The sequence below is a fragment of the Nansenia antarctica genome, assembly GCF_963989245.1.
Source record: "Nansenia antarctica genome assembly, chromosome: 5".
NCBI lineage: Eukaryota > Metazoa > Chordata > Actinopteri > Argentiniformes > Microstomatidae > Nansenia > Nansenia antarctica.
Window position 1 is genome coordinate 16,829,232 of NC_137690.1, and position 25,000 is coordinate 16,854,231.

Consider the following 25,000-nt stretch of genomic DNA (forward strand, 5'->3'; position numbering starts at 1 on the left):
CTCGGAAAAGCACGGACTCTGGGGTGCTGCTCTGGAGAAGCACACCAAGCCCTGGGTCAGAGCTAGGTGAGAGAGAAGAGACTGTTACATTTAAGTCACTGAATAGACATTCTTATTCAGATCCACTTACAACGAGGAAAGAGAGACAACCACACAAAGTGCCTAGGGTAGAGGCTAGAGGTATCATCATCACATCCTCACAGGTTTGGTTTGTTGTCTTTTACCATGACTGAATTGAGTCAGAAATACATGTGTAGGCTTGAAAACAGAGGGATGACAAGCAGTTTATGGATGATGAACAGAGCTTGTATAAATCAATATTTCTGTTAACAATTTCCATTAATAATTGTGAAATGAGATGTGTGTCCGCTGTCCCAGATATATCCACCCTAAGAACATCTCTTCCTGCCCTTGATTCAGGGAAACCAGGAGAGGAGCCTGCGCCTGCAATAAACACATTCAAATACTTGATCTAAGACCCTTGATGAACTGTACCCTATAAAGCTGTTTTCTTTCTGAAGCAATTCATAATGCATTTGATGCATGCAACACTGACTCTCTGCTCTCTCAAAGTGAAATATGTGCCTTTGATACATGAACACAATTGACACAGGATAGCAGGGCTCAAGAAGTAGATCTATGAACATTGGGGATGGCTGATCCTCTAGCTGCACTACCACTGGTTTCTCCCTCTATGCGGCAGCTTTGTAATATACTGTATTATCAATATTTCAGTGCTCAGAGTCTAGCCTTGAGGACCAGAAATAGACCAAAGGTCGATCAGGAGCCAGCAGGCAAAATAAGACGGGAACAAATAGACCATAACAACCCTAATATGTAATCCATATCCACTAATATGTAAGCCCTAAGAAACACACCTCATGGTGACAAACTACTGCTCATGCACACACACACAATTCTTACAGTATGCTGAAAACCAAAGCATCAACCTATGAGAGATCTCTACCTGGTGATTGTAGTAGTCTTTTCCCAACCAATTTTCTGATTTTATTTTACCTACGAGAAAAGAGCTACGGACTACTCTGTAAAAAACGCAATGTGAGTTTGATTGAATTAAGCCTGTGTGTGTGTGTGTGTGTGTGTGTGTGTGTGTGTGTGTGTGTGTGTGTGTGTGTGTGTGTGTGCGTGTGTGTGTGTGTGTGTGTGTGTGTTTTTTGTATAAGCCTGTGCACTGTCTATATGACCCTCTGTATGTCTCTGTCTGTGGTGTAATGGCTGCTCCTGTGTTCCAGAGCTCGTCGTGAATACTGGGAAAACCTTCTTCCTGCATCTGGACAACCCAAGTGTCCCTCCATGGCCACACCCGCTGACGCATGACAGCCAGAGACATGGAAAAACAAGGATGAAACGCCTCACCGTGATTTGTTGTACATTTGCTGATATTTGTTGTCATACTCACACATACAGCCATATGGTTACATGTAACGCCTTGACTTTAACTCCTCTAAATCAATAAAAAGGTCAGTTTGCAATAGTATTCATTGTTATGAAGCCACACGTTATAAGACTTAGGTACATAGCAGTATATGTAGATTTGATAACGTACCGATATTGTAGCTGAATGTGGATGAAATAATACGAAATCTGATCAAATAAGAATGAAAAAAGCAGCACTCACTGTACGGGTGATGTTTATGACTAATCAAAGCAGAATCAAACCTGCATGAGGCCATTAAATGTTCAATTACCATCATTAGTGACTACCATGTATACTACTATGGATGCCTTGTTGGGGGGCTGTGCTTTTATCCCAGTGTGAAAACATTTAGCAGAAAAAAAATAGACTAATGATGGTGTGCAATCATGCATTCTTTTGATCATTCACCAATACATTTCCAATTAAGCCTACTACACTTAAGACGAAAATTACTTTTGCCCTTTATAATTATAAATCAACCGTCAGCAGTGTAGCAGCATTGGGCTTTTAATTAAGGGTTATCCCACTGTGCTTGCAACGTCAGCACGTCCCCTACGTGCTTTGCTCAAATTCAGATGCTCCTTCCTACGTCAGCAGCTTAACTGTACTGCACAGTGCACGGATGAAAACATTGTTATGAACTGAGGAGATGGAGAACGAAACGCAAGTCTATGGAAATAATGCACTGCCTGGGGGAGATTGATTGGATGGAAATCATAATACATAGGCTATGATTACAGGCCGATATTAGTTTTTTTTTATATGGGATCCTTTTCCGGGTGCCGTTTAAGAGAGAGATAGATGAGGGAAAACGCAAAACAGTTGAAAGCAGGACCCCGTTTCTCCGTTGTAAACAGACCCCCGCATGCGACGGTGTGAGCCATCCGCATTGTCTGAACGCTCTGATGGGAAAACAAACGCTCGCGGTTGGACTTGTCAGGTAGCCCACGAAGAGGAGAGGAGGGCAGGTGGGAGAGAGAGAGACTCGGTCTTTCTGCTGAATTCAGGCGTTTCTTAAGGAGGGGAGGATGTAGCGGACTAAACATGGCTGGTTCACAATTCTAAAGATGGTTTTATGTCTGTACTCTTATGTCTCAAGTTCACTGCCTGGTCATTTTGTAAGCTTCGGTAAATAGTTTCATTTCTACCCCACTTGGCATCGAAGTTGATGTGTCAATTGAGTTTGTCTCTCTAAATAGGTCTTCGCTATCGTCGTTGGAATAGCAAAAAAACATGTCCTTCACAATGGAGGATCATTTGGAGTCGGGGTGGGTGGCCGTTAGGCCGAATGTGTTTGAGGAAAAGGAAAAGCATAAAATCGTCTTTATCGTTGCTTGGAATGAGGTGGAGGGCAAGTTCGCCATAACCTGTCACAACAGAACGGTGCAGAGGAGAAGCACGTGCAAGGACCCGCTGGACGCAGTCGGGACGGCCGAGGAGGCTAAAGCAACATACCCCCAAAGTCCCGTCAAAGATAAACCAAACAGCCCTTACAAAGGAATTAGGGGCGGTGCGGTAATAGATCTCAGCCCCAGACAGATGTCGCCATCGAAGGCAGCAGCGAAGACCAGCCCTTTTAAAACATCAACTGTTCAAGTTGCAGCATCCCAGGCGGCCCAAAGTCCCGACTTTGAGGTGTTAGAGCCTCTTAAAGATGAACCCCTCTCCTCAGCAGCAGACATCCTGGACATGGAGGAGTTGGACAGCCTGTGCAGAGAAGACTGCAGCTGGGCAGGGCTCTTCTCCTTTCAGGATCTCAGAACCATCCACCTGCAGCTCTGTTCCATTAACTCGGACCTCGGGCCGTGCCTCCCGCTCTTCCCGGAGGAGCCGGCCGGAATGTGGACAGTGCTTTTCGGAGCAGCAGAAGTGGCCGAGACGGAGGTGGACGACCTGTGTCACCGGCTGCAGGTGTACCTGGGCCACGCGCTGGACACGTGCGGCTGGAAGATCCTGTCGCGGGTTCTGTTCACGGAGGGCGACGACCCGGAGGAGTACTACGAGAGTCTGAGCGAGCTCCGGCAGACCGGATACGAGGAGGCGCTGCAGCGCGCCAAAAAACACCTGCATGAGGTGAGACGTGTGCGCACCTGAGCCGTTGCCATCCAGACCGCTCGCGCGGAGCTCATTTGGCTTGAACCGTCCAGTAGAGTGGTCCATATGACGATGACGCATTTAATAATAATAATAATAATAATAATAATAATAATAATAATAATGCATTTATTTTATAAGGCGCCTTTCATGGCATTCAAGGTCGCCGTACAACACCACATTTAAAAACACTTACAAAAAATTCAAAATACAAAAGACATAGAAATATACAGTATAAAACATAGCTAGTAGCAGAGCAGCACGGGAACAGTAAATCAACAGGGATCAATTTAATCTTGGGTTATAGGTAATTGCATAGGTCTTAGTTTTTTTAAAACGAGAAAACACTAATAGGTTCAAAATATGTGCATAGCCTATACATGTTTAATGCACATTTAAATTAGTATCAGAATATCAACAGTAGGCCTATTACTATTAGCGACTCGCAAATTAGGTCGAAACAAACGTGTGGTCGTTTATTGTTGGTAATAGTAGGTGTATGGTTCTAAATTAATTAAAAGTTCTATCTCATAGTCACTCTTCAGTTCATGTTTCAGATGTCATTACAGTAGTCTAATCAATACGTATGTTATCAGTTCAGCATCAAGGTTTTAATGCAGAGTTGAGAAAACCACACCTTAACTGAGAGAGACACTGGCTACATCCAGAAACTTGATATCGCAAGTTGTAGGGCCCTGTGTGTGTCTAGACTGTGGCTGAGAGTGGGATTGGGTATGCTGGGATGGGTTGGATGTACTGGGTTATCTATGAATAGATGCCATAGATAATAAGAACCAGCTGGGAGGTCTATGGAGAGTAGATGCCATGCCAGATGTCCAGGATGCACTATGTAGAACAGGACTCGCTAGCAGAACAGAGGGGTACACAAAAGAGGAGGAGAGAGCATCTGTCACCTCGGCTTGTTATATTTGACAGGTGATCGTGGCATGTGATGTGACACACAAACACACACACACACACACACACACACACACACACACACACACACACACACACACACACATACACAGAGTTTTTTCACTAGAGTCTGCCTGTTCAGTCAGAATGAGCTGATTTGCAGTCATCTGTCAGGGGCATTTTGGCCTCTGATGAGGCTAATAGACTATTAGGACAGATGGAGTTGCAGATTGCTGAGATGTACATTTTAGTCAGAAAAAAATAAAATAATAATATATATACTGTATATATGTATATAAACTTCTCCAAAAAAGTTCGGAAACGTTATTTCGGTCGATTATTCCTCCCCTTTAATAATACCAATTGGTATTGTATTTTATATCGTTGGAAATTTTGATTAGTCACCTTTACAATGAGGTACAACTTGTAAGGATCATGCATTCGTGGAAAGAGCAACACAGCTAAACGTGAGGGTAGCGGCCCAAAATGTGCCAAAATCCCCTGCAATGTTCTTCTGTTGGTATTCCGTCAAAACAGAACTTGTCATCATTGAAGGCAATCTCAATGCAGTGAGATATCGGAATGATATTCTGGAGCCAGTGGCGATCCCATGTCTCCAGAATCTGAGACCTAACTCCATACTCCAGGATGACAACGCTCGCCCCCACAGAGCCAGGATCATCACAGAGTACCTCCAGAATTTGGGAGTGGAGAGGATGGAATGGCCTGCCGTGAGTCCAGACTGCAACCCAATTGAACACTTGTGGGATCAGCTTGGGCGTGCTGTACGTGCCAGAGTGACCAACGCAACCATGTTGGCTGACTTGCGGCAAATCCTGGTTGAGGAATGGGGTGCCATCCCACAGCAGTGTGTGACCAGGCTGGTGACCAGCATGAGGAGGAGGTGCCAAGCTGTTGTGACTGCGTATGGATCTTCCACACGCTACTGAGGTCCCTGACAGTGTAAAATGAATAAAGTGTAAAAATGGCCAATATGTGTTGTTTTTTCCTTACTGTGGGAGAGTGCAATCATCCAATCCACCAAGCAACTCAAAACGAGAGTGAATACCAACAGAAGAATATTGCAGAGGATTTTGGCACATTTTCACATGATCCTTACAAGTTGTACCTCGTTGTAAAGGTGACTAATCAGGCTTTCCAATGATATAAAATACAATACCAATTGGTATTATTAAAGGGGAGGAATAATCGACCGAAATAACGTTTCCGAAGTTTTTTTAAGGAGTTTATATATATATATATTATTATAATATATATATATATATATTGTTATGATTGAGTGGTTGCTCCGCCCACCATTCCGCCAACACAGCCTGATTTTCCATGCCTTGCTGGTGGTTTTCCTGTCTATTGTTAACCCAAACAGACTGGTTGTGCTGCCGCTTCCTCTGGACTTCACTTTTAGCTCAGATATAAAATTTGAACTGAATAGGGCTTCCTTTCCCTGCTCCCTCCATCTCCATCTCCTTCCTCTCCCTCTCTCTCCCTCTCCCTTTCTCTCTCTCTCTCTTTCTCTCTCTCTCTCTCTCTCTCTCTCTCTCTCTCTCTCCCTCTCTCTCTCATTCTCTGCTGTTGTGAGGAGTCATGCTGTGTTGAGTCAGGTACCCCTGAGGGGTCACTCAGAACAGAAAAGTGAATTATTAACACAAATTACTGAACACGCATACTTGCACTAACACACAGATAGGCAGACATAGACAGACAGACATACACACACACACGCTCATTAAGATGTACTGCAGACACAGACATAGGCTAGACAGGGGGGCAACAAACTGCTGGGTTGGATGTTGGGTGGACCATGATTTATTAACTGGACACAGGCACGCACACACACACACACACACACACACAGTCTTCAAACTCTCCTCCTAATCAATAGAGATGGTTTTCCCTGGCCAAGCATCAGATGTTCTGCTCTGTTGTGAGCAGTGTAGAGAATGTGAGCTCAGAGGAATACAGGCGGACCCACCAAAAACACATTCCTTCCTCCCCTGACTCACTGCCATTTCCACAGCCAGAGCACTACACAGGCACTGAGAGAACAGACACACACACAGAAAGCCAGAGACAGGAAGCACTACCCTACTGCCCTTCCTGGACAAACATCAAAACAGAAGGGCTATCAGTTCCAGAGTGTTAGCACCAATCACATTTTTGCACATAAATGCTTTATTTATGTCCACATAAATTGTACAATATCTAAAGGACATAAATACTATCCGTGCATTTTGACATTATGGAAACAGTCAGTTACAGTAGTGCTGAGGCAACAACCAGTTATGCTTACACATAGGATATTATTCACACCAAATGATGATTACAGTGGATTGACAGATACAGTATCAAAACCGTACAACAGACAGTATTCAGCTCATGGGTACAAGAAGCACCGCCTTCTCCATATTGAGCGGCTACCAATAATAGCAGATACTGAGCACACTCACACACACACACTGGCCTATTATTGATTATACCACAATTCTAGCTTTAGATGATAGCCGTTTTAGTGCTCAGTGATTGGTAGGTCTGACTAAGGCTTGTTTGTAGTGATCTACTCCACAGCGTGCGGCCCCATGCTGTTCCTAGAGAGACAGGAGAACAGCCATTAGACATCCTATTTAAGCTGTTCTTAGAACGTCCACCTGAACACAAAACCAGAGATTTCTTTATTCAGTGTAAGGTGATGTTGGTGTTGGATGGTACTGAATCTGCTGCATTCTGCACTCCTGTATTATCCATTTGATTCTGTTTGACACACACACACACACACACACACACACACACACACACACACACACCCGTGTTGGCTCTCTGCCAGGCACATATGTTCTTTTAGAAAAACAGCAGCATATGGTTTCATTTAGAAACCTAATCAACAATGTCATTGGTCCTTTTTGGGGGGTTTTACACACACTCTCACATACACACACACACACACACACCCGTGGGAACACTCATGCCCTTTGTCACAGAGGTAGGCTATGTCAGTGTTAAGGCTACATCTTTTGTTGTGATTGTCCCCCACGATGAAATCCGGGAGGGGACGTCTGTTTGTATGTCCTTATGTCACACAAAATATCTCAAGACACCACTGGGACAATTTTGACAAAACATGGTTGAATGAGGCCTGTTGCCATAGAGACCCAGCATTTACAAAATAACACTGTTTGGCCCAAGGGGGTGCTAAAGCAAACAACAGAAATTCCAAACTTTGAACAAGCATATCTCCTGTCTCGTTTGAGCTATAGTCAGGAAATTTGGTACATATTTGTAGCCTCTCATGATCAACAAGTTTCTCATAAGAACATATAAGCTCCATCCATTAGATTCTCACCCAAGGAGGGGTGCTACATGTTTGTGGGGGACAACATGCTTATTGTAGACTTGTTTTGTTGTATTTTTTCCCATGCATTGTAGAGCTACAGTAGGTGTTAATATTGATGCAATGCTGTGTGTGTGTGTGTGTGTGTGTGTGTGTGTGTGTGTGTGTGTGTGTGTGTGTGTGTGTGCGTGTGTGTGCGTGCGTATGTGTGTGTGCGTATGTGTGTATGTTCACTGTACATGTGTTGTAGTTGCTGGAGAAGCACCGTGCCATGGACAGCATGGTGGAGCTGTTGGAGGTGTATGAAGAAGAGGACCGGGCCTATGGAGAAGTACTGGAGGCTTCAACACAGCTCTATCAGTACCTACTACAGCCATTCAGAGACATGAGAGAACTGGCCATGCTACGCAGACAACAAATCAAGGTATACACACACACACACACACACACACACACACACATATATACACACACAGAAAAGGTGTGAGTGGGTGAAAGAACAACAGAAGAAGCAAGGGATGTGTGTTTCTGAAAGTTGTACATGAAACAACAAAATGTGATGGCAGTTGGTGAAAGCTATAGAGTAGTGGGGATTATTCACCAAATCCATTGCATTGCAATGTTTTGGCAGGCGAGTGTGTCATTGATTTTAAAATAACATAAAAGTCTGAACATTTGGTCGGTTGCCGACTTTCACCAGCTGCCTGCCATGCTGTGAGGTGTACTGTAAGCCTCCAGTGTGTAAAGTGAGTGGGCTCTGGTCAGGGTTGTTCTGATCTCCTCTGTGTGTCTGGTTAGCTCCTCCACAACCCACTGTGCTATTGAGGTTACATTTCCTCCGTTTCCGAGGACAAGATCCCCTGATGTGCTTCTATGAAGTGAATGGCTTAATTCAGTCTTTTGCTGTATTTAGTAACAGCCCAATATATCTTCTCAAGGGTTATATATGCAGGTGGTTCAAGAGTTAGACTTGGAGCTTTCTTTGAGCCACGACACACATACACAAAACACAATTGATGGTCAGAGGAAGTTCTCATGCCCCTTAAAATAGGTTCTGCCCTGTGTGTGGGTGTGGGTGTGCTCCTGTGCTGTGGGCATGATGGTTTGAACATTACCTCGTACAGAGGATGTTAGCAGTCTCACCCAGTGCAGAGGGAGATTATTAAGGAGGAGAGGCTTTGTCACAGAGCTCGGGAGGAGGCTCCATTTATATTTAGCTCATTGACTCACTCTCAGCACATCAGTAATAATCAGCCTTCACTTTACAGCGCAGCACACAGACAGACACACACACACACACACACACACACACACACACACATACACACACACACACACACACACACACACACGCACACACACACACACACTGCAGCCAAACCTTGGGTTACTTTTTCTTTCACCTACAGTAGCCTACATACATACTGGTTTGCAGATATGGGAGTTGAGTGACGCTGTGAGCCTGAATGGAGCCTTGTGGATCTCAAGTTTCCTGCAGTCTCATAGGGAATGAATAAGTGATGATGTGTCTGGGCTTATAGGCTTACCACTGGGGCAGACTGCTGACACAATTTGGGATCAATATGGATTCACTAGCGAGGACACTATGGCCACTTATGGAAAATTGTATCTAAATTTGGTACATTCACAAGGAGCCCATAACATACAAATGTCTAGTATAAATCATGCATTGATTTTTGTACAAAGTTAGCCATGGGAGATTATTTTAAAGGTTTTATTTATTAAGTAAGGATTGAGTGCTGTAAGTATAATCAAACTGCCCTATCCTGGTTTCTTCACCTTTGCTGATCTCATTATGACTTTGTAAGTTACTCACTTTATACTATAATTGGGACTACTACTACTATTTAGCTCTAGATCTAAATGTGGTGCATTGACATGTTGTACATGGTCCCTGACAAAATACAAGATAAATAAATACATTGTAAATAAATTGTTTTCAACTGTACAGCACTATCAGATCAGTGTGGTGGATTGTTTCACCTTTATCACTGTCAGAAGGTCAAAGTTCACACTGAATCCCACCGCCAGCCTTCTCCATACTCTTTCTTCCTCCCTTTCCTCAACCACACAGTCTTGTTTTCTTTCCTTCTCAATTACATTTCAATTGAAATTTAAAGGGCTTTATTGGCAAGCATACGTTTACATTGCCAAAGCAAGTGTGAGGTTAAAAAACAAACAAAGAAAGAATGGAATGTATGACTAGATGTTGGGTGTTTGTAATCTGTGAGAAGTATGTGTCTCTGATGTCTTTGTACAGTTGGCAGGTAGTTAAAAAGTACAGCTCTGTTTCCACCTCATTTCATGTGCAGTGGGTGCACAGTCTGACTTGTCTTGGAAGGCAGGTCTGCACTCTGTCGATGGCGAGGCTGTGTTCGCTGAGTCTGTACATAGTGAAGGATTTCCTTAGTTTTGGATCAGTCACAGTACTCAAGTATTCTTCCACTGTGTATTCTCTGTTTAGAAGACAGATTTTCATTTTGATGGTGCCTTTAAAGGCCCAGTCTTGAAAATACAGGTCCCACCGAGATTTGAACTCGGATCGCAGGATTCAGAGTCCTGAGTGCTAACCATTACACCATGGAACCACATGCCTACTGCTGTTTAAAGAGTGAACTCTCTATGTATGTATGTATGTATGTATGTATGTATGTATGTATGTATGTATGTATGTATGTATGTATGTATGTATGTATGCATGTATGCATGTATGCATGTAGGTATGCATGTTGAGGTGACCTTGGGCAAGACACTGAACCTCAAATTGCTCCCAATAAGCAGGCCAGCGCCTTGCATGGTAGCTTGTCATCATTGATGAGTGAATGGGTGAATGAGAGCCCATTGTAAAGCGCTTTGGAATAAGGCACTATATAAGTGCAGTCCATCCATGTATGTAGTTAAATTTTGATGTTGCTTTTAAAGGCCCGTTCTTGAAAACACAGGTCCCACCGAGATTTGAACTCGGATCGCAGGATTCAGAGTCCTGAGTGCTAACCATTACACCATGGAACCACATGCCTTCTGCTGTTTAAAGAGTTAACTTTGTATGTATGTATGTTGAGGTGACCTTGGGTAAGACACTGAACCCCAAATTGCTCCCAATGAGCGGGCTGGTGCCTTGCATGGTAGCTTGCCATCATTGCTGTGTGAATGAGAGGCCATTGTAAAGTGCTTTGGAATAAGGCGCCATATAAGTGCAGTCCATCCATATATGTAGTTGAATTTAAATGTTGCTTTTAAAGGCCCAATCTTGAAAATTCAGGTCCCACCGAGATTTGAACTCGGATCGCAGGATTCAGAGTCCTGAGTGCTAACCATTACACCATGGAACCACATGCCTGCTGCTGTTAAAGAGTGAACTTTGTCTGTAGTTGCTATTTATATCTGTACATACACACACACACACACACACACACACACACACACTCACTCTCCCAGTAAATTCCAGAGTGTACTGGTGTTGAGGCCAGTATGGCCATGTGCTCTATAATGTCTGCCTGTTCTTGCTTGTCTGTGGTATATTGGTTGGGGCTGTGTTCACTCAGTGGCTTCAGGCTGTGTGTGTGTGTGTCACTGTGTGTGTGTTGTGTCACTGCTCATTCATCTGAAGGGGTCAGCTGACTTGCCCTGTAGACAGAGGGGTTGAGTGGTAGGACCGACTCCACACACTTCCCCCTATGAAAAGGTATCTTGTCTGGTCACTGGGAATTTAAATTAATGATGTCGACCATACTGTAATATACACTATACCACAGGTACCCCATAGAGAATGACCTATGACCTATGCTCTTTTGTTGTTTATGTAGCTTCAATTAGCTTGTTTTTTCTTCATGGAATTTGATTCCTTTACTACTATCAGTTTTTTTATTTTATAAGCATGCATGTTTGCACATACATAGATATATATATATATATACACATAGAACTATGCATAGTGAAAATCTTACCGTTTGCAGTTCAAAGCTATAACTGCTGTAGTCGTGGTGAAAAGTAACTCTACGTCAGATCTACATTCTTGTACTCTTGTAACCTCTGTCTGTGATTGTGTTCTCTCTCTCTCAGTGCAGCAGTGAGTGACTGTGGCACCTCCTGCTGGGTGGTGGTATAACAGCATCTCAATCTCTCGCTCTCGCTCTCGCTCTCGCTCTCGCTCTCTGTCCTGCCCATTTTGAGAGCCATTTTTTGCACAAAGAACAACACCCAGGTCTAGTTATATCTAACTGGTCGGCCGTCAAGAATCCTCCTCCAATGGAAATTCACCACAGAGACCCATAAAATCCCTCCCTAAAACACAGTTAACCTCCCAGGAAAAAGTGGAATGCCTCACTGTCCAATGAGCTAGCTCAAATCCAGACAACTCCCTGCTTCTCTTTCCTTAATCTGCCATCCTGACACCACAACAACACAGGCTCCTTTAAGACAGAGAGAGGGGGAAGGAGCAAGAGGAGAGAAATGGAGGGGCCAAAGAGAGGGAGAGCACTATACTGTATCTTTTAGTATGTTTTTGGTCGCGCTCATACAGTATGAAGTATGGATTGTGGACCAGACAAACTCAGAGTGGACGACATACATCAGAACAGAGGGGAAATCAGTTGTAATTTAAAGTAGAATTCAGATACGGTATCTCACCAGAGAGGTCTAAGGAGGTGTAAGGGGTTTGTCTGTGTAAAGGTTACCCAGTGGGACTCTGATCAATATGGCACGTGGGTGGGCTGGGCACAGAGAAGCACTGGTGTATGCTTAGTCATGCTGATGATCACAATACTGAGCTACAGACTGTGTGTGTGTGTGTGTGTGTGTGTGTGTGTGTGTGTGTGTGTCAGGTCACTGTGATAAACACTCCACTCCTGAGTCTTAGGCCTGCCATTCCTAGAGTGGTTGCAATTGTGCATATATGGTACAGTACTGAATCTCGAGGTCTAGTCATTAGTTAGGCCACGCCACGTTAGGCCACGCTGTTCCAAACATTACTCAGTGAAGACAGAAGTATTGCCTTTGCAAACTTAACCCTAACCACACCCCTCTCCCTCTCTCTCTCTCCCTGTAGATCTCCATGGAGAATGACTACCTGGGCCCACGACGTATACAGGCTCTGAAAAAGGAGGACTCTGATTGGCAGAAGAAAGCTCAGGAGGCAGTCCTAAACATCCAAGAGTTTACCATAAGATACTTTGAGATCACTGCCAAGGCTCAGAAAGGTATTATGTCACCCTCTGTACAATCATCACATAGTCAACTCGCAATGAACTGTTGAAGAGAATATTAAAGCTCGCAAGAATACTGTCATTCAAGGTCAAGAATACACAGACCTTGAATGACAACGAGTCAAACTTGGCCTTGGCCGGAGTGACCTGACTCAGTAAATCATTTGTCATTATTGGATTTTAGCGAATCACCGGAATCTGAAACGTGGGGTGTGAAAGCAGTGGGGGGAGGTGCTGTGGGAGATGATTGATGGGAGGAAAAGCGAAGGCCAAGACTGACACACATTTGGGTGGAAGAATACACATACACACGTGCACACACATACACACATACACACGTGCACACACATTCACACATACACACACACACACACACTACATTATTGGCTCAGTATTGATCTTTGTGCGATGTGTTGATATGCCAGGGCTAGTGGGATTGGTTATTGATGAGTACTAGCTGAGAGGATAGCCACACTATGACAGAAGGGACAAATTAAGGACAACCAATCGATCACTTGGATATGTTTCCAGTACAGTACATGTGATGATGTTTCACACTGTGATTTGCAGGGTCTACAGTTATTAAAGGTAGACTCTGGGATATGGCGTCATAGCAAAGACAAGAGACTTTCAGAGAACGGAGATGCAACACTAGAGAATAGAGCGTGTCGCAAGTTGAATGCGATCGGATATCTTATGTCGGAGGGCAGTGGAAGGAGTGGACACTCTTGTTGGTTCTTGTTCGCGACAATATCATTGATGAAAGTTGTCCGTTTTCACGGGCATGAACATGGTATCCCAGAGTCCACCTACCTTCCACCCGAAGAAGGTAGACCAGCGCCCCCTGCCTCCCGCACCAGGCGATGATGACCCCAACAACATAATGGCTCAGATCCACCATGGAGTGTGTTAGTTTTCAGATTTGAGATTTAGTTTAGTGTTTAATTTGAAGTGCTGACTTTGAATGGGATCACCAGGGGAGTCCTGCAGTATTAGAGGCTGTAGTGTTTGTTCTGTTCTCTTCTCAGCCTGACATCTAACTCCTCCGCTATGCCCTGTGGTGGAGAGACACTCCCCCTTAAGAGATAATGGGACCTTCCTACAGACATGAATAATGTTATATGAAGGCATTCATTCTAATGTATGTGTGTGTGTGTTCTTGTGCAGCGATACATGAGCGTATGAAAGTAGACCAGCGCAAGTTTGGGAAAGCCGCTTGGACAGCAGCCGTGGAACGCATGGAAAGACTTCGCTACTCTGTCGCCAAGGAGACTCTGCAGCTACAGAGAGCCAGAGAGATCTGTTTGGAACAGAAGAAACACTCACTCAGAGACGAGGTAACACACACACACACACACACACACACACACACACACGCGTACTCACATCTATACACATGCTAAATACAGTATAATCAACAAAGACAAAGACTAACTCTGCTGACACTCTCAGATGCAGGGCCTGTGCGGTGGTGAGGGTGCAATTGCACGTTTGGACCACATGGAGGCTCAGTACTATGAACTGCAGCTCCAACTGTATGACATCCAGGCTGAGATACTCCAGTGTGAAGAACTGCTGTTGACCGCCCAGCTAGACAGCATACACAGACAGATGAGCGGTGAGTGTGTGTGTGTGTGTGTGTGTGTGTGTGGGGAGGGGGGGGTTCTGAGTACAGCCAGCCCCACATCCATGACATGCAGTTCATCAGAAGCAGTGACTGACCGTTGGTTTATGAAGGCACATCTCTTTCTCTCACTGGAGCTGTCATTAGCTCGGCTTAGAGTAGGCTTGTGCTATAAACCTACAATAGGCTAGGCTAATATTATAAGCCTGGCCAGTGAGCCTAGGCTAGTGCTATAAGCCTGGCCATTCAGGCTATGGGCTCCAGGAGTTTAGAGCAGAGAAAGTGAGATCAAAGCTAATCTCTCTATGCCCTGGTAGACATAGACACATATTGCCCTGATTCCTGGAATTTTCAAAGCTGATTTTATATCTGACGTAATTTCCGTTCAGCCATACCAGTTACGGTAGGTATTATACCTTCTGAGAGAGACAGTGATATACAAGAACATACAATACACACGTGCACCAGTGGGCTGAGGCTGAGGCTGTCGCTGTGTGTGTGTGTGTGTGTGTGTGTGTGTGTGTGTGTGTGTGTGTGTGTGCGTGCGTGCGTGCGTGCGTGCGTGCGTGCGTGTGTGTGTCTGTGTTTGTGTTTCAGAGCCAAATATATACAGAGATATAAATAGCAACTACAGACACAGTTCACTCTTTGACAGCAGTAGGCATGTGGTTCCATGGTGTAATGGTTAGCACTCAGGACTCTGAATCCTGCGATCCGAGTTCAAATCTCGGTGGGACCTGTTTTTTCAAGATTGGGCCTTTAAAAGCAACATTAAAATGAAAAGTAGAGTCTTGTCGAAGAGAGAGAGAGAGAAAGAATTGATGAAAGACAGAAGAAAAGAAAACAAGACTGTGTGGTTGAGGAAAGAGTAGTGATGAAGGTGAAACATCCTGCCACACTCTGATAAAACCATTTATTTACAATGTATTTAATTATCTTGTATTTGTCAGGGACCATGTACCATATCATTGCACCATTTAAATGATAGATCTCATCTTCATCAGTCCTTGATAGTAGTCCCAATTAGTATAAAGTGAGTAATTTACCATACCAATTTACCATAGTTATACAAGATGAGTACAGGTCAGGAAACCAGGATAGATGGGCAATTGTATTATATTTACAGTGTGTGTGTGTGTGTGTGTGTGTGTGTGTGTGTGTGTGTGCGTGCTTGTGTTTCAGAGCGTCAGGATGAGGTGGTGTACTACGACACCTATGAGAGTCCGGACGCCATCGGAGAGGAAGACTCTGCTGAGAGAGAAGAGATGAAGAGGCTGCAGCTCAGTGCTCGTCAGCTGGAGGCCAGGAGGGGCCGCATCACTGCCAAACGTTCCTACCTCAGAAACAAGAGGGTTTGTACATCATGCTATATAGTCCATATACAAGCACCACCACCAAGGGAGTCACCAAGGGAGTGAATTCTGACACAGCCGATGGCATTTAGCGTTCGGTGCAGTTAGATTTCACCTAGGAGACTTATTGGCTTATTCCCCTGCTGAATCAGGAGGTCTTGCCTGCCCTGACGTGCTGTTACTCCAGTCTTTCTGTGCAGTCAGTGGTCTTACCTTACTGGTCTTGAACTGCTATTTGGGCTATTTGTGAATCGGTCCAGAGGTTTGTGTGGCTCATGTACAAGTTTGTCCTGACTGGGCTTAACCCTAACCTTGAGACAAGATTGTACCCATCTAGACAGTATAAGCCATTTTGATAACATTGTTTGAATACCTACTGGTTGCAGAATTGTATACGATTAAGTGAGTGTGTTCCAGTACTTCTGTGTGTGTGTGATAGAGTGCGCGCTCCTCACCTCTGTAGGAGATCTGTGTGTGCAACCACAGTGAGAAGCAAAAGAAACGCCAGGCCAGCCAGGATGACTGCACTTCCCCGCATGCCTTGCATCAGGTACAGTGTTCTCCCATGGCCTGGGATTTAGCTGTTTTGTAAAATATTATGGGTTGCTTCCTGATCTATACCTTTACAATACAATAACCCCCTCCCACTGTGTCTCTCTCCCCCCTCTCTCTCTCTCTCTCTCTCTTTCTCAATTCAATTCAATTCAATTCAATTCAATTCAATTCAATTCAATTCAATTCAATTCAATTATCTCTCTCTCTCCTCAGCAAATGGAAGAAGAGGAGGGTGAAGAGAGTAAGAATAGCAGAGTGAGCCAGGAGAGGCAGAAAACATTGGATCGACTACGCAGCTTCAAACAGGTGAGAAAACACACATGCAAAGGAAACATCATTGTGAAGGACATTACTGTGGTTCTGTTCATCTGACTGATTTCCCACTCCCTTCGTCCCCCTCCAGCGGTACCCAGGCCAGGTGATTCTGAAGTCCACTCGTCTACGCGTGGCCCACCCCAGGAGGAGAGAGAAAGGGGTAGAGAGCAGGAAAGAGGAGAGAAGGGGTTCAGTGTCTGCACAGAGCCAGGACCAGCCCCAGTGTCTGAGTACCAGTGTCCAGACAGACCCTAAGCTGACCTCTACCGTGACCCCTGACCCTACTCAGCCCACTACAGCCCTCACAGCCTCACTGCCTCCCATGGGAGTGTCTGGACCTGTTGAATTCTCCCCCGCTTCCCTCCCTGCAGTGCACGCTTCCCTTCCTCCCCCACCTCCACCTCCACCTCCCCCTCCTCCTCGAGAGGACCCCTCCCCCTCTGGGAGCCCTGCACGACCTGGTCAGGGGGAGAGGGGTGAGGCGAGTGGAGAGACAGCCCAGCTCTCTCTCTCCCCCTTGGGTCCGTTCTGCCCTCGGTTCTTTGACAGCAGCCAGCTGGTGAGCGCCAGGAAGAAGCTGAGAAAGACCTCGGAACTGGAGGCTCAGACGAGGAGAGGTACAGAGCTAATGCTAACAGAGCTAATGCTAACAGAGCTAACGCTAACACAGTCATGTTAACTGAGCTAACTGAGATAGGGTGCTACAGTAATTCTATTGAGCACAGAGAGAAGCTAACTTATACAGTGATTATAAAGCCACCAAGTAAAAAGTCTGGGGACTCGTCATGCTAACGACAGTAAGCTAGGTTCAAGATGCAGATGTCGACGTCCTTCTATGCTGATCATAGTCTGTCTCTCCACCCTCCCCCCACCCCCTTTCTCCCTTCTCCGTCTTCAGAAAGCTCTCCCATGGATGAGGTGTTGGCCTCTCTGAAGAGAGGCAGCTTCCACCTGAAGAAGGTAGACCAGCGCCTCCTGCCTGCCGCAACAGGTGATGACGACCCCAACAACATCCTGGCCCAGATCCGCCACGGAGTCAAACTGAGACAGGTACCCCGGAGGGAGAAGAGAGACAGGCAGAGAGAGCTGTCCGCGTCCGCCGACCCGCTAACGAGGAGCATTCATGAAGCCTTACGACGCATCAAAGAAGCTTCGCCAGATTCTGACTCAGACGATGAGGGGTTAACATGTCCAGACTGGGATAGCTAGGGTCAGACATTATTCTCACACACACACACACACACACACACACACACATACACACGCACACACAGACGCATGCATCCTCTAACACTGTACATACACATGTACACACAAGCCCAGAGACACTCACACACACCCTTCACCAGAATCCTAGTGATACACACACCTGCCACATTCTTCTGTAATTCTATGTAGGTTCATATCAACCAGAAACCATTAGAGAGGAAGGAAAGTCTATGCTCCTCTAATTGGCTAGACAGAAGTTCACGATACTGTGTCATATACTGTAAGGCTGCTGTGGATCTAACCACACTTATTCTAAAGGCACTAAATGGTACTGTGCTTTAGGTCAAACTCTCCCTTTCTCTCCACATTCATGATGACTGACATTGTTCTGTGTGTTTTATTTGTCTATATTCATAGTGTAAACTTGGTATCACATTGGAAAATCTCAATGGACATCATCACATTACACACACACCCCCACACTATACACACACATTGCACAAGCATTCTGAGCTGTTATACTATCAGCTGTGTCTGGGACTGAATAAATTAGCTCGGTAACACAGCAGGACTGGCACATGCTCAAGTGAGTGAAAGAGAGAGGGGGGGGGGGGGTGTCTGTCTGTGATTGTGTCTGTGTCAGTGTTTCTGTTTGTCTATGTGTGACACTGGGCAAGAAACAGTACATTTTCCTTTTGTCCATATGACCTCTTTCTCTCTGTCTCTCTCTCTATCTCTCTCTCCTCTAAATCTATACACTGCATAATGAAATGGGGGACATGTATTCATTTGACCATCTGTCTGATTGCAGCATACGGGCCAGGCTGGTGGGTGATATGGAGTGTCATAATGGGCTTATTGTTGGGCTCAGACCAGGAAGTCACACGACTGCAGCCAGTCAGCGAGAGCCCTGTAGGAGAGGATCAGTGGAGCAGCCAATCTCTTGGGTTCTGCGGACTAGACACTTGCTCTATATTGGGTAAAGGATAGGTGATGTGGTTAGTCAGTGTCTGTGGTAGAAAGCTGTTCACTATGGGGGCAGGGAGTCATCTGAGATTGTCTATCCATCTATGTTGTAGGCAGATAGTTGTTTGTTAACACCCTCAGTGTGTGGGTTGTCGGATGAGATCACTCCCATCCCTCTCACGCTGGTCACACGCTCTCTATTCAGTGTGTCTTGATTGAAAGGATGGAGGATGGAGGATTCCCCTCACCACGCTGTCACACAGTAAGCTGTAGAGTAGGTGGCACTGCTGGTTTCATTTTCAATCTGCTGTATCTCTATCTCTCTCTGAGGAGGCAGAAGCACACAGTATGAGGTTCATTACTCACAGTCCCATGAGCAATGCACGCGCGCGTGCACACACACACACGCACAGTCTTTCTGGGATTAGCGTTAGTCCATAATGCCTGTTTTTACCTTGCTCTTACTGTAATTTTCAGCATTGTTTCAGCACTGTTCATTTTAATTTAGGACACTCTCCAAGCTGTCCAATTCAGTTTACACAAAGGTTGTTTGTTTGTTTGCTTGTTTGTGTAGTGGTTATTAATCAATCTCTAATTAATTAATTAATTGCTTAATCAATCTGTATAATTATAGACATGAAGTTACTGTTTCACTGAATAGAAGTATGCTAAGAACATTGACCTCATCTTGAACCAGTTTGGATGGTATTCTCTACAGCACAATTACAACAGTAGGGTTCACCTTTAAAAAAGCAGTGACAGTTACTGAAAGAGCAGGACAAGTTCACACAGACAATGTTGAGTTTTAATCTGTAAACCTTGAACTGTTGATGCGATGATATGGAAACGGTGCCTCACTTATCCACTAGTTACAAAGCAAACACTGAAGCTGAAATCGAATGCTGTCATCCATTACCTACAACATTGCTAAACATCGTAAGACTGAACCTTTCTCGGTTTTCCTTAACGGAGGCTGATCTTAAGTAATTTCACCCATTATAGACTCTATCGCAACCACGTCTCTTGTTATTGACTTGAAATCAACCAGTCAATCTGTCACTACTCTTTGCACAATGTTTTTCCATGGTTACCCTCAGCATGTACCACAGTATTGAGATCCAACCCTAAACTAACTGATCATACCATACCATACCTGATCAAACTACCTAACCCCAACAAGCCAAGACCTAACTTTGTACTTTACTTTACATAACTTAGCTTACCTTACAGCACATCTTGGCCTTGGGCCTTCTACACTATTACTGACTGTATCAAAATAATGTACTGTATTTTACTTTGTTTGCATCACATTTTGTCACTTCTAGTTTATTTAAAAAAATATTTTCTACAGCCTCTGTTACTATTACAAAATGTTTAGCCAACGTAGTTTGTGATGAATCAACTACTGTAATTCAAGAACATTTCCTATGTAGACCTGTGACTCACAGATTGACAACATGACCCCCGTCCTGGATTTCGATTGGCCAGTCACTAAAGAGCCAATCAATTAGTAGAAATGTATAGGCCTAATGTGTAATAAGTAGCGTTGGAATGACATTCAATAAGCAATGTATTCAACTTGTCAAAAATAACAAATTATGTATTTATTGAAAACGTAATGATTTATATGATAACACATATTTATATTGCTATAGTATAAAAGAAAAATACTCTTGAAGTAGTGATGTTATGTTTTCTCCCAAAAAATGCCTTTACATCTATTCAAAGCTTTGTATTATATTCATAACCTCTTCTTAGCAGTTTAATAAACCCTTGTGTACGAAACACATACTGGTCTGAACACCTCCGTTTCTGTGAAAAATAATTTGAGTTGCTAGGGTTTTTTATTTTTGCTTTATTCATTAAAGTGTCTTGGATTTCCCTCTTGTTGTCCTGGTGCCTTTTTTTAAATGTTATTTTATTCACAGCCGTGTGTGCGCCTGGTAGCCAGAGCTGCTTTTGCTACGATAAACGAAAGGGCTTAGCAAAATCACCAACAGATATGGTTCCTTGGCACGTTCATTGTCATGTCCATCAGAAACAACACCCAGACCTTCACTTCTCCCACTCCACCCAGAGAGAATGGACATGGAGAGAGCATGGTATAGTTGACACTACAACATAGAATTAGCCATGTCTTTGTGGCAAAAAATAGAACTTTCATAGGTGGTCACATTGTTATATATCAATATGTTTTTAATAAGGAACCACGTTGATTGTAAAACCGTTGGAAATACTGTGTGCCAACATTTTCACTCAAATGATTTGTTAACATGACCTTTCTTGAAAGAGTTTTCTCGTACAGTATTTTCTTCTCATGAATATTACAATATGGACATATCCATCACAAACCTCACTCTACAATCTCTTAAATGAGCTATCTTGAGGTAATATTTCAATATGGATGGCAATTGCAAACATTATAAACAGTGGTACAGTATACTTTCTTCATCATAGACAGTTTGGATGACTTCCCCACACAGAACAGCATTTGGCAAATTCCTCCCCCAAAACAACAGATTTCATCATAAGTGCAACAAACAAGTTGCACCACCCTAGTACTGTTTAAGTGTCATAAGCCTGAGGTACCTCTTATTAAATAGCATATTCATCACTTTACCTCAAAATACTTTAAATAATCAAAAATATTGCCATTCTGCTCATACCTTTAAATACAATAATACCTACATTAAATACTTAAATAAGTTACAAAACAAGAGAAAACAGTAAAAAGCGTGTCTTCTGCATTATCTTAACAGAGCGTCATGAACTTCATTAATCTGGTCAAGATTAAGATACAGTAATTCATTTCTGTTATCCCAAATCATAAGCAACCAAAGTCCTACTGTGCCTTTCCACAAAGAAACATAGAAGAAGACTTTTCCAGATTCAACCCACGTTTAATTTACATCCCGGTACCAGTATAAAGTTATCTTATAGAGTCTAGTATTTATTCATTTATACATAATATATCATGTATGTAGAAAAGTATAGAAACTAAGGACAGTTCTTTATTCATCATGGTTGCGCTCCAAAGTGAAAGGCCGTACCCAGTGTTTCAGAGACTGGAGATTCTTAGGGCAAATCTCAAATGACACCATTATTCCCGACATACTAACTAAAGCACTACGTTTGACAAGATAGGGCTGCCTCACAGAGCTCTGGTCACAAGTAGTGTACTATAAGTGGTACAGGGTGTCACTTGAGATGCAGGCTTACTGTCCATGTCAGGCCACTGAGTAGAATACCTGATAGTTAGATTGAGGTGTCAAGTCCAGAGGCTGCCTGGTATTGCTCAGTGTGTGTACAGGCCTCTATGTCCAATACAGGCTCTCTCTCTCTCTCTCGCTCCACATACACACACACACACACACACACACACACACACACACACACAAACACACATGCACACACTGGTACACGCCGTATAGAGTCAAGGGCCTGTGCAGCAACACACACTCGCCACCCTAGCTTGGCAGGAAGACAAGGTCTTTTCTCTGATGTTGAGGAAGCAGGGGAACGTTCAAGACGTGTAACTTATTTTCAAAATGTCTTTAAATGGAACAGAACGTTCTCACTCTATTGAGATAACTCCCTGTTGCAGAAGAGCTTATAACCAACTAAGTATAAACAATGCTTCTGGAAGTTTCTCTTGTGATCAATCATATTATCATCATATTGTGAGTGAACAGTTAAGTCATCCTCCTCCATTCATTGTAAACAGAGCTTCATCTCCCAGTAGCACCGTGGGTCCTAGCTGGGGTCTGATACTGTGCATTATTAGGTGTCACTGCTGCTCTGTAGATGTCACAGGTTGGTTGAGGGCCCTCCTGTCGTTTTGAAGTTCCAATGGATCAGTTGGTTGGAGCATGGTGCTGGCAGTGGTAAGACCAGAACTTTGGGTTTGATTCCCTCAAGAAAATGTATGTTGCTTACGATAAAAGCATCTGGTCAATAACCATATTTCAGTTTGGTGGGTTGTGTGTGCAGTTCTCTCTGTCTAACAGCAATTACATTTCATATGACTTTATTAATCCCCTCAGGGACAATCGAGGGGGAGGGTGTGAGTCTGCCAGCAGAGGTGTAGCTCTCAAAGTCCAACAGCAGATGGCACTGCTGAGGCATTGTCCTCTGGCTAAAAGCTTGAGTCTGTTGCAGAATTCCGAATCAACCCCTAGCCTCTACCCCATTGGCACTAATGTAGGTCTATAGCGGAACCCTGCAGAAGGTTAGCGGTCGATTTGGAATTCAGCCTGATTTGTTTCTATAGCTGCCTGGTCAGTAGTCAGGCCTGGGGCAGTGTACAAGTGTACATATTTGAGTGCGTTGTCTAGCAGGGGCGATGTGATGTGGTGTGTCTCTAGCTGCCCTCCTCTATAAGCCTGGCCAGGGTGTCTCTCAGCTCCGTCAGCTCAAAGATCTTCCCATCTAGCAGCTCCAGGAGCGTCCTCAGACTCTTCCTGAAACTCTCCTGCTCTTCCTGGTTTTCCTCTAATCGCTGCTCAGCTCCCGCCAGTTGCTCCTCCAACACCCGCCCACGCAGCTCTGTCTCCTGAAAGCAGGATTAAGATAGTATTATTGTTGTGTGTTGCTAGAGTGTGAATAGATTAAATTATTAATTAGAACAGACCGTTTAAATTGTGTGAATAGATGAGGAACATGGTGAAAATGATTTGTCAGGATTTGAGCCCACACTACTAAAACACAACAGCATCTCACATCTCTCCGCATTTTACTACGGTCTTTCCTCTCACCTGGAGTTTCTGGGTCAGTGAGTCTTTCTGCTCCAATAACTCATTCACATTCTCCACTTCCTCTTTTAACCGCTCCATTTCCTGTGGAGGGGACAGGGGGTTCAGGGATGATGGACAAATATCAAAGGAGGCCCTGCACCCTCTTCCTTACATATAGACACATTGGCTCTACAAAACATTCATGCAATATATGGGGAGTGTAATTTCAGATGCAACCATTAGTGTACCAGAAGTGATGCAATAACAGTTTCACTTCAGCCGTAAATAGTTTCCTCAACCTTCTATATTTCTCAGGATGTTTCTTATAGCAAGAGCACCCCCCCCCCCCCCCCCCCGCCCGCCCCCACACACACACACACCTCCTCTTTATCCCTCAGTGTGTTCTCCAGTTCTTCAATGGTCTGGTTCAGTTCAGTCTTCTGAGACTTGATCACGATGGTCTGGGTGCTCTGGCACTCCAACTCCGTCACCTAGAGGATGGAAATGGATGGAATCACTCTCGCCCTTTTCTTACGCAGCCTCACCTATCCATCATCAAGTGTCCCCCCCCTCTCTCCTCCCTCTCCCTCTCCTCCCCCCTCACTCGTTTGTGAAGTCTCTCAGCCTCCTCCTGGTAGGCTGACAGCTGTTGTTTCCACTGTTTGACGTTGGCGGTGGACTCCAGCAGAGCGGCTGTTAGCTTAGCGTTGTTCCCCTTCAGCGCGTCCAGCTCTGCCTCCCAGTGTTTGGTCATGGTGGGGCTGGAAGAGAGGAGACATACGTAACACAGATATTAGTTTCGAACAGTCATGTAGCATGATATGGGTTACCCAAATGTGATGAGAAAGACCAGTCCGGAGAGATACATCCCCTCTCACTTGCCCTGCTATCTTTCCTGCTACATTCCATTCTCTACGAACAGTGATCCAGTTTTGTACAAATACATCACATCACCATATCTACTCATCTGTGCTAACCGCATCATTAGTGAGTGTCACAGAGGTCAGTAGTCCCTCCAGTAGTAGTAAATAGTAGTAGTAGTAGTAGACCCTGTGGCATGTGTGTGTGTGTGTGTGTGTGTGTGTGTGTGTGTGTGTGTGTGTGTGTGTGTGTGTGTGCGTGACGTGTGTGTGTGTGTGTGTGGGGCAGGCAACACCACCACTGCCCAGTGTGTGTGAAACCAGCTGTCTATCTAACTGTAATCTGAGATTAAACTTTCAGTCTG

At 44.4% G+C, this 25,000-nt stretch overlaps 3 protein-coding genes across 3 annotated transcripts in view; 2 read left to right on the plus strand and 1 right to left on the minus strand.

Moving 5' to 3' along the window:
* Positions 1–1,478, plus strand: part of LOC308158570 (betaine--homocysteine S-methyltransferase 1-like) — a 4,892-nt gene extending 3,414 nt beyond the window's left edge. The window contains exons 7-8 of the mRNA XM_080532214.1: positions 1–66; positions 1,254–1,478. The exon at positions 1–66 is cut by the window's left edge and continues 163 nt beyond it. Coding sequence (XP_080388340.1) covers positions 1–66; positions 1,254–1,338 — 151 coding nt within the window. The 3' untranslated portion in view covers positions 1,339–1,478. The remainder of the gene's footprint in view (positions 67–1,253) is intronic.
* A 1,193-nt stretch (positions 1,479–2,671) lies between these two features.
* On the plus strand, positions 2,672–20,876 carry LOC308157160 (junction-mediating and -regulatory protein-like; the record flags this gene model as incomplete). The annotated part of the gene is made up of 10 exons (XM_080530648.1): positions 2,672–3,511; positions 8,047–8,220; positions 12,865–13,015; positions 14,189–14,358; positions 14,474–14,639; positions 15,828–15,997; positions 16,461–16,547; positions 16,766–16,858; positions 16,956–17,484; positions 17,766–20,876. The coding sequence occupies 10 exons, from the start codon at positions 2,672–2,674 to the stop codon at positions 18,074–18,076; spliced, it is 2,691 nt and encodes an 896-aa protein (XP_080386774.1). The 3' UTR covers positions 18,077–20,876.
* Positions 20,877–23,402: 2,526 nt separating this feature from the next.
* The window catches only part of homer1b (homer scaffold protein 1b), a gene marked incomplete at both ends in the record, with an annotated part of 13,091 nt that continues 11,493 nt past the window's right edge, over positions 23,403–25,000 (minus strand). The window contains 4 exons of the mRNA XM_080531403.1: positions 23,403–23,594; positions 23,797–23,877; positions 24,156–24,266; positions 24,380–24,536. Of these exons, the coding sequence (XP_080387529.1) occupies positions 23,403–23,594; positions 23,797–23,877; positions 24,156–24,266; positions 24,380–24,536 (541 nt within the window). The remainder of the gene's footprint in view (positions 23,595–23,796; positions 23,878–24,155; positions 24,267–24,379; positions 24,537–25,000) is intronic.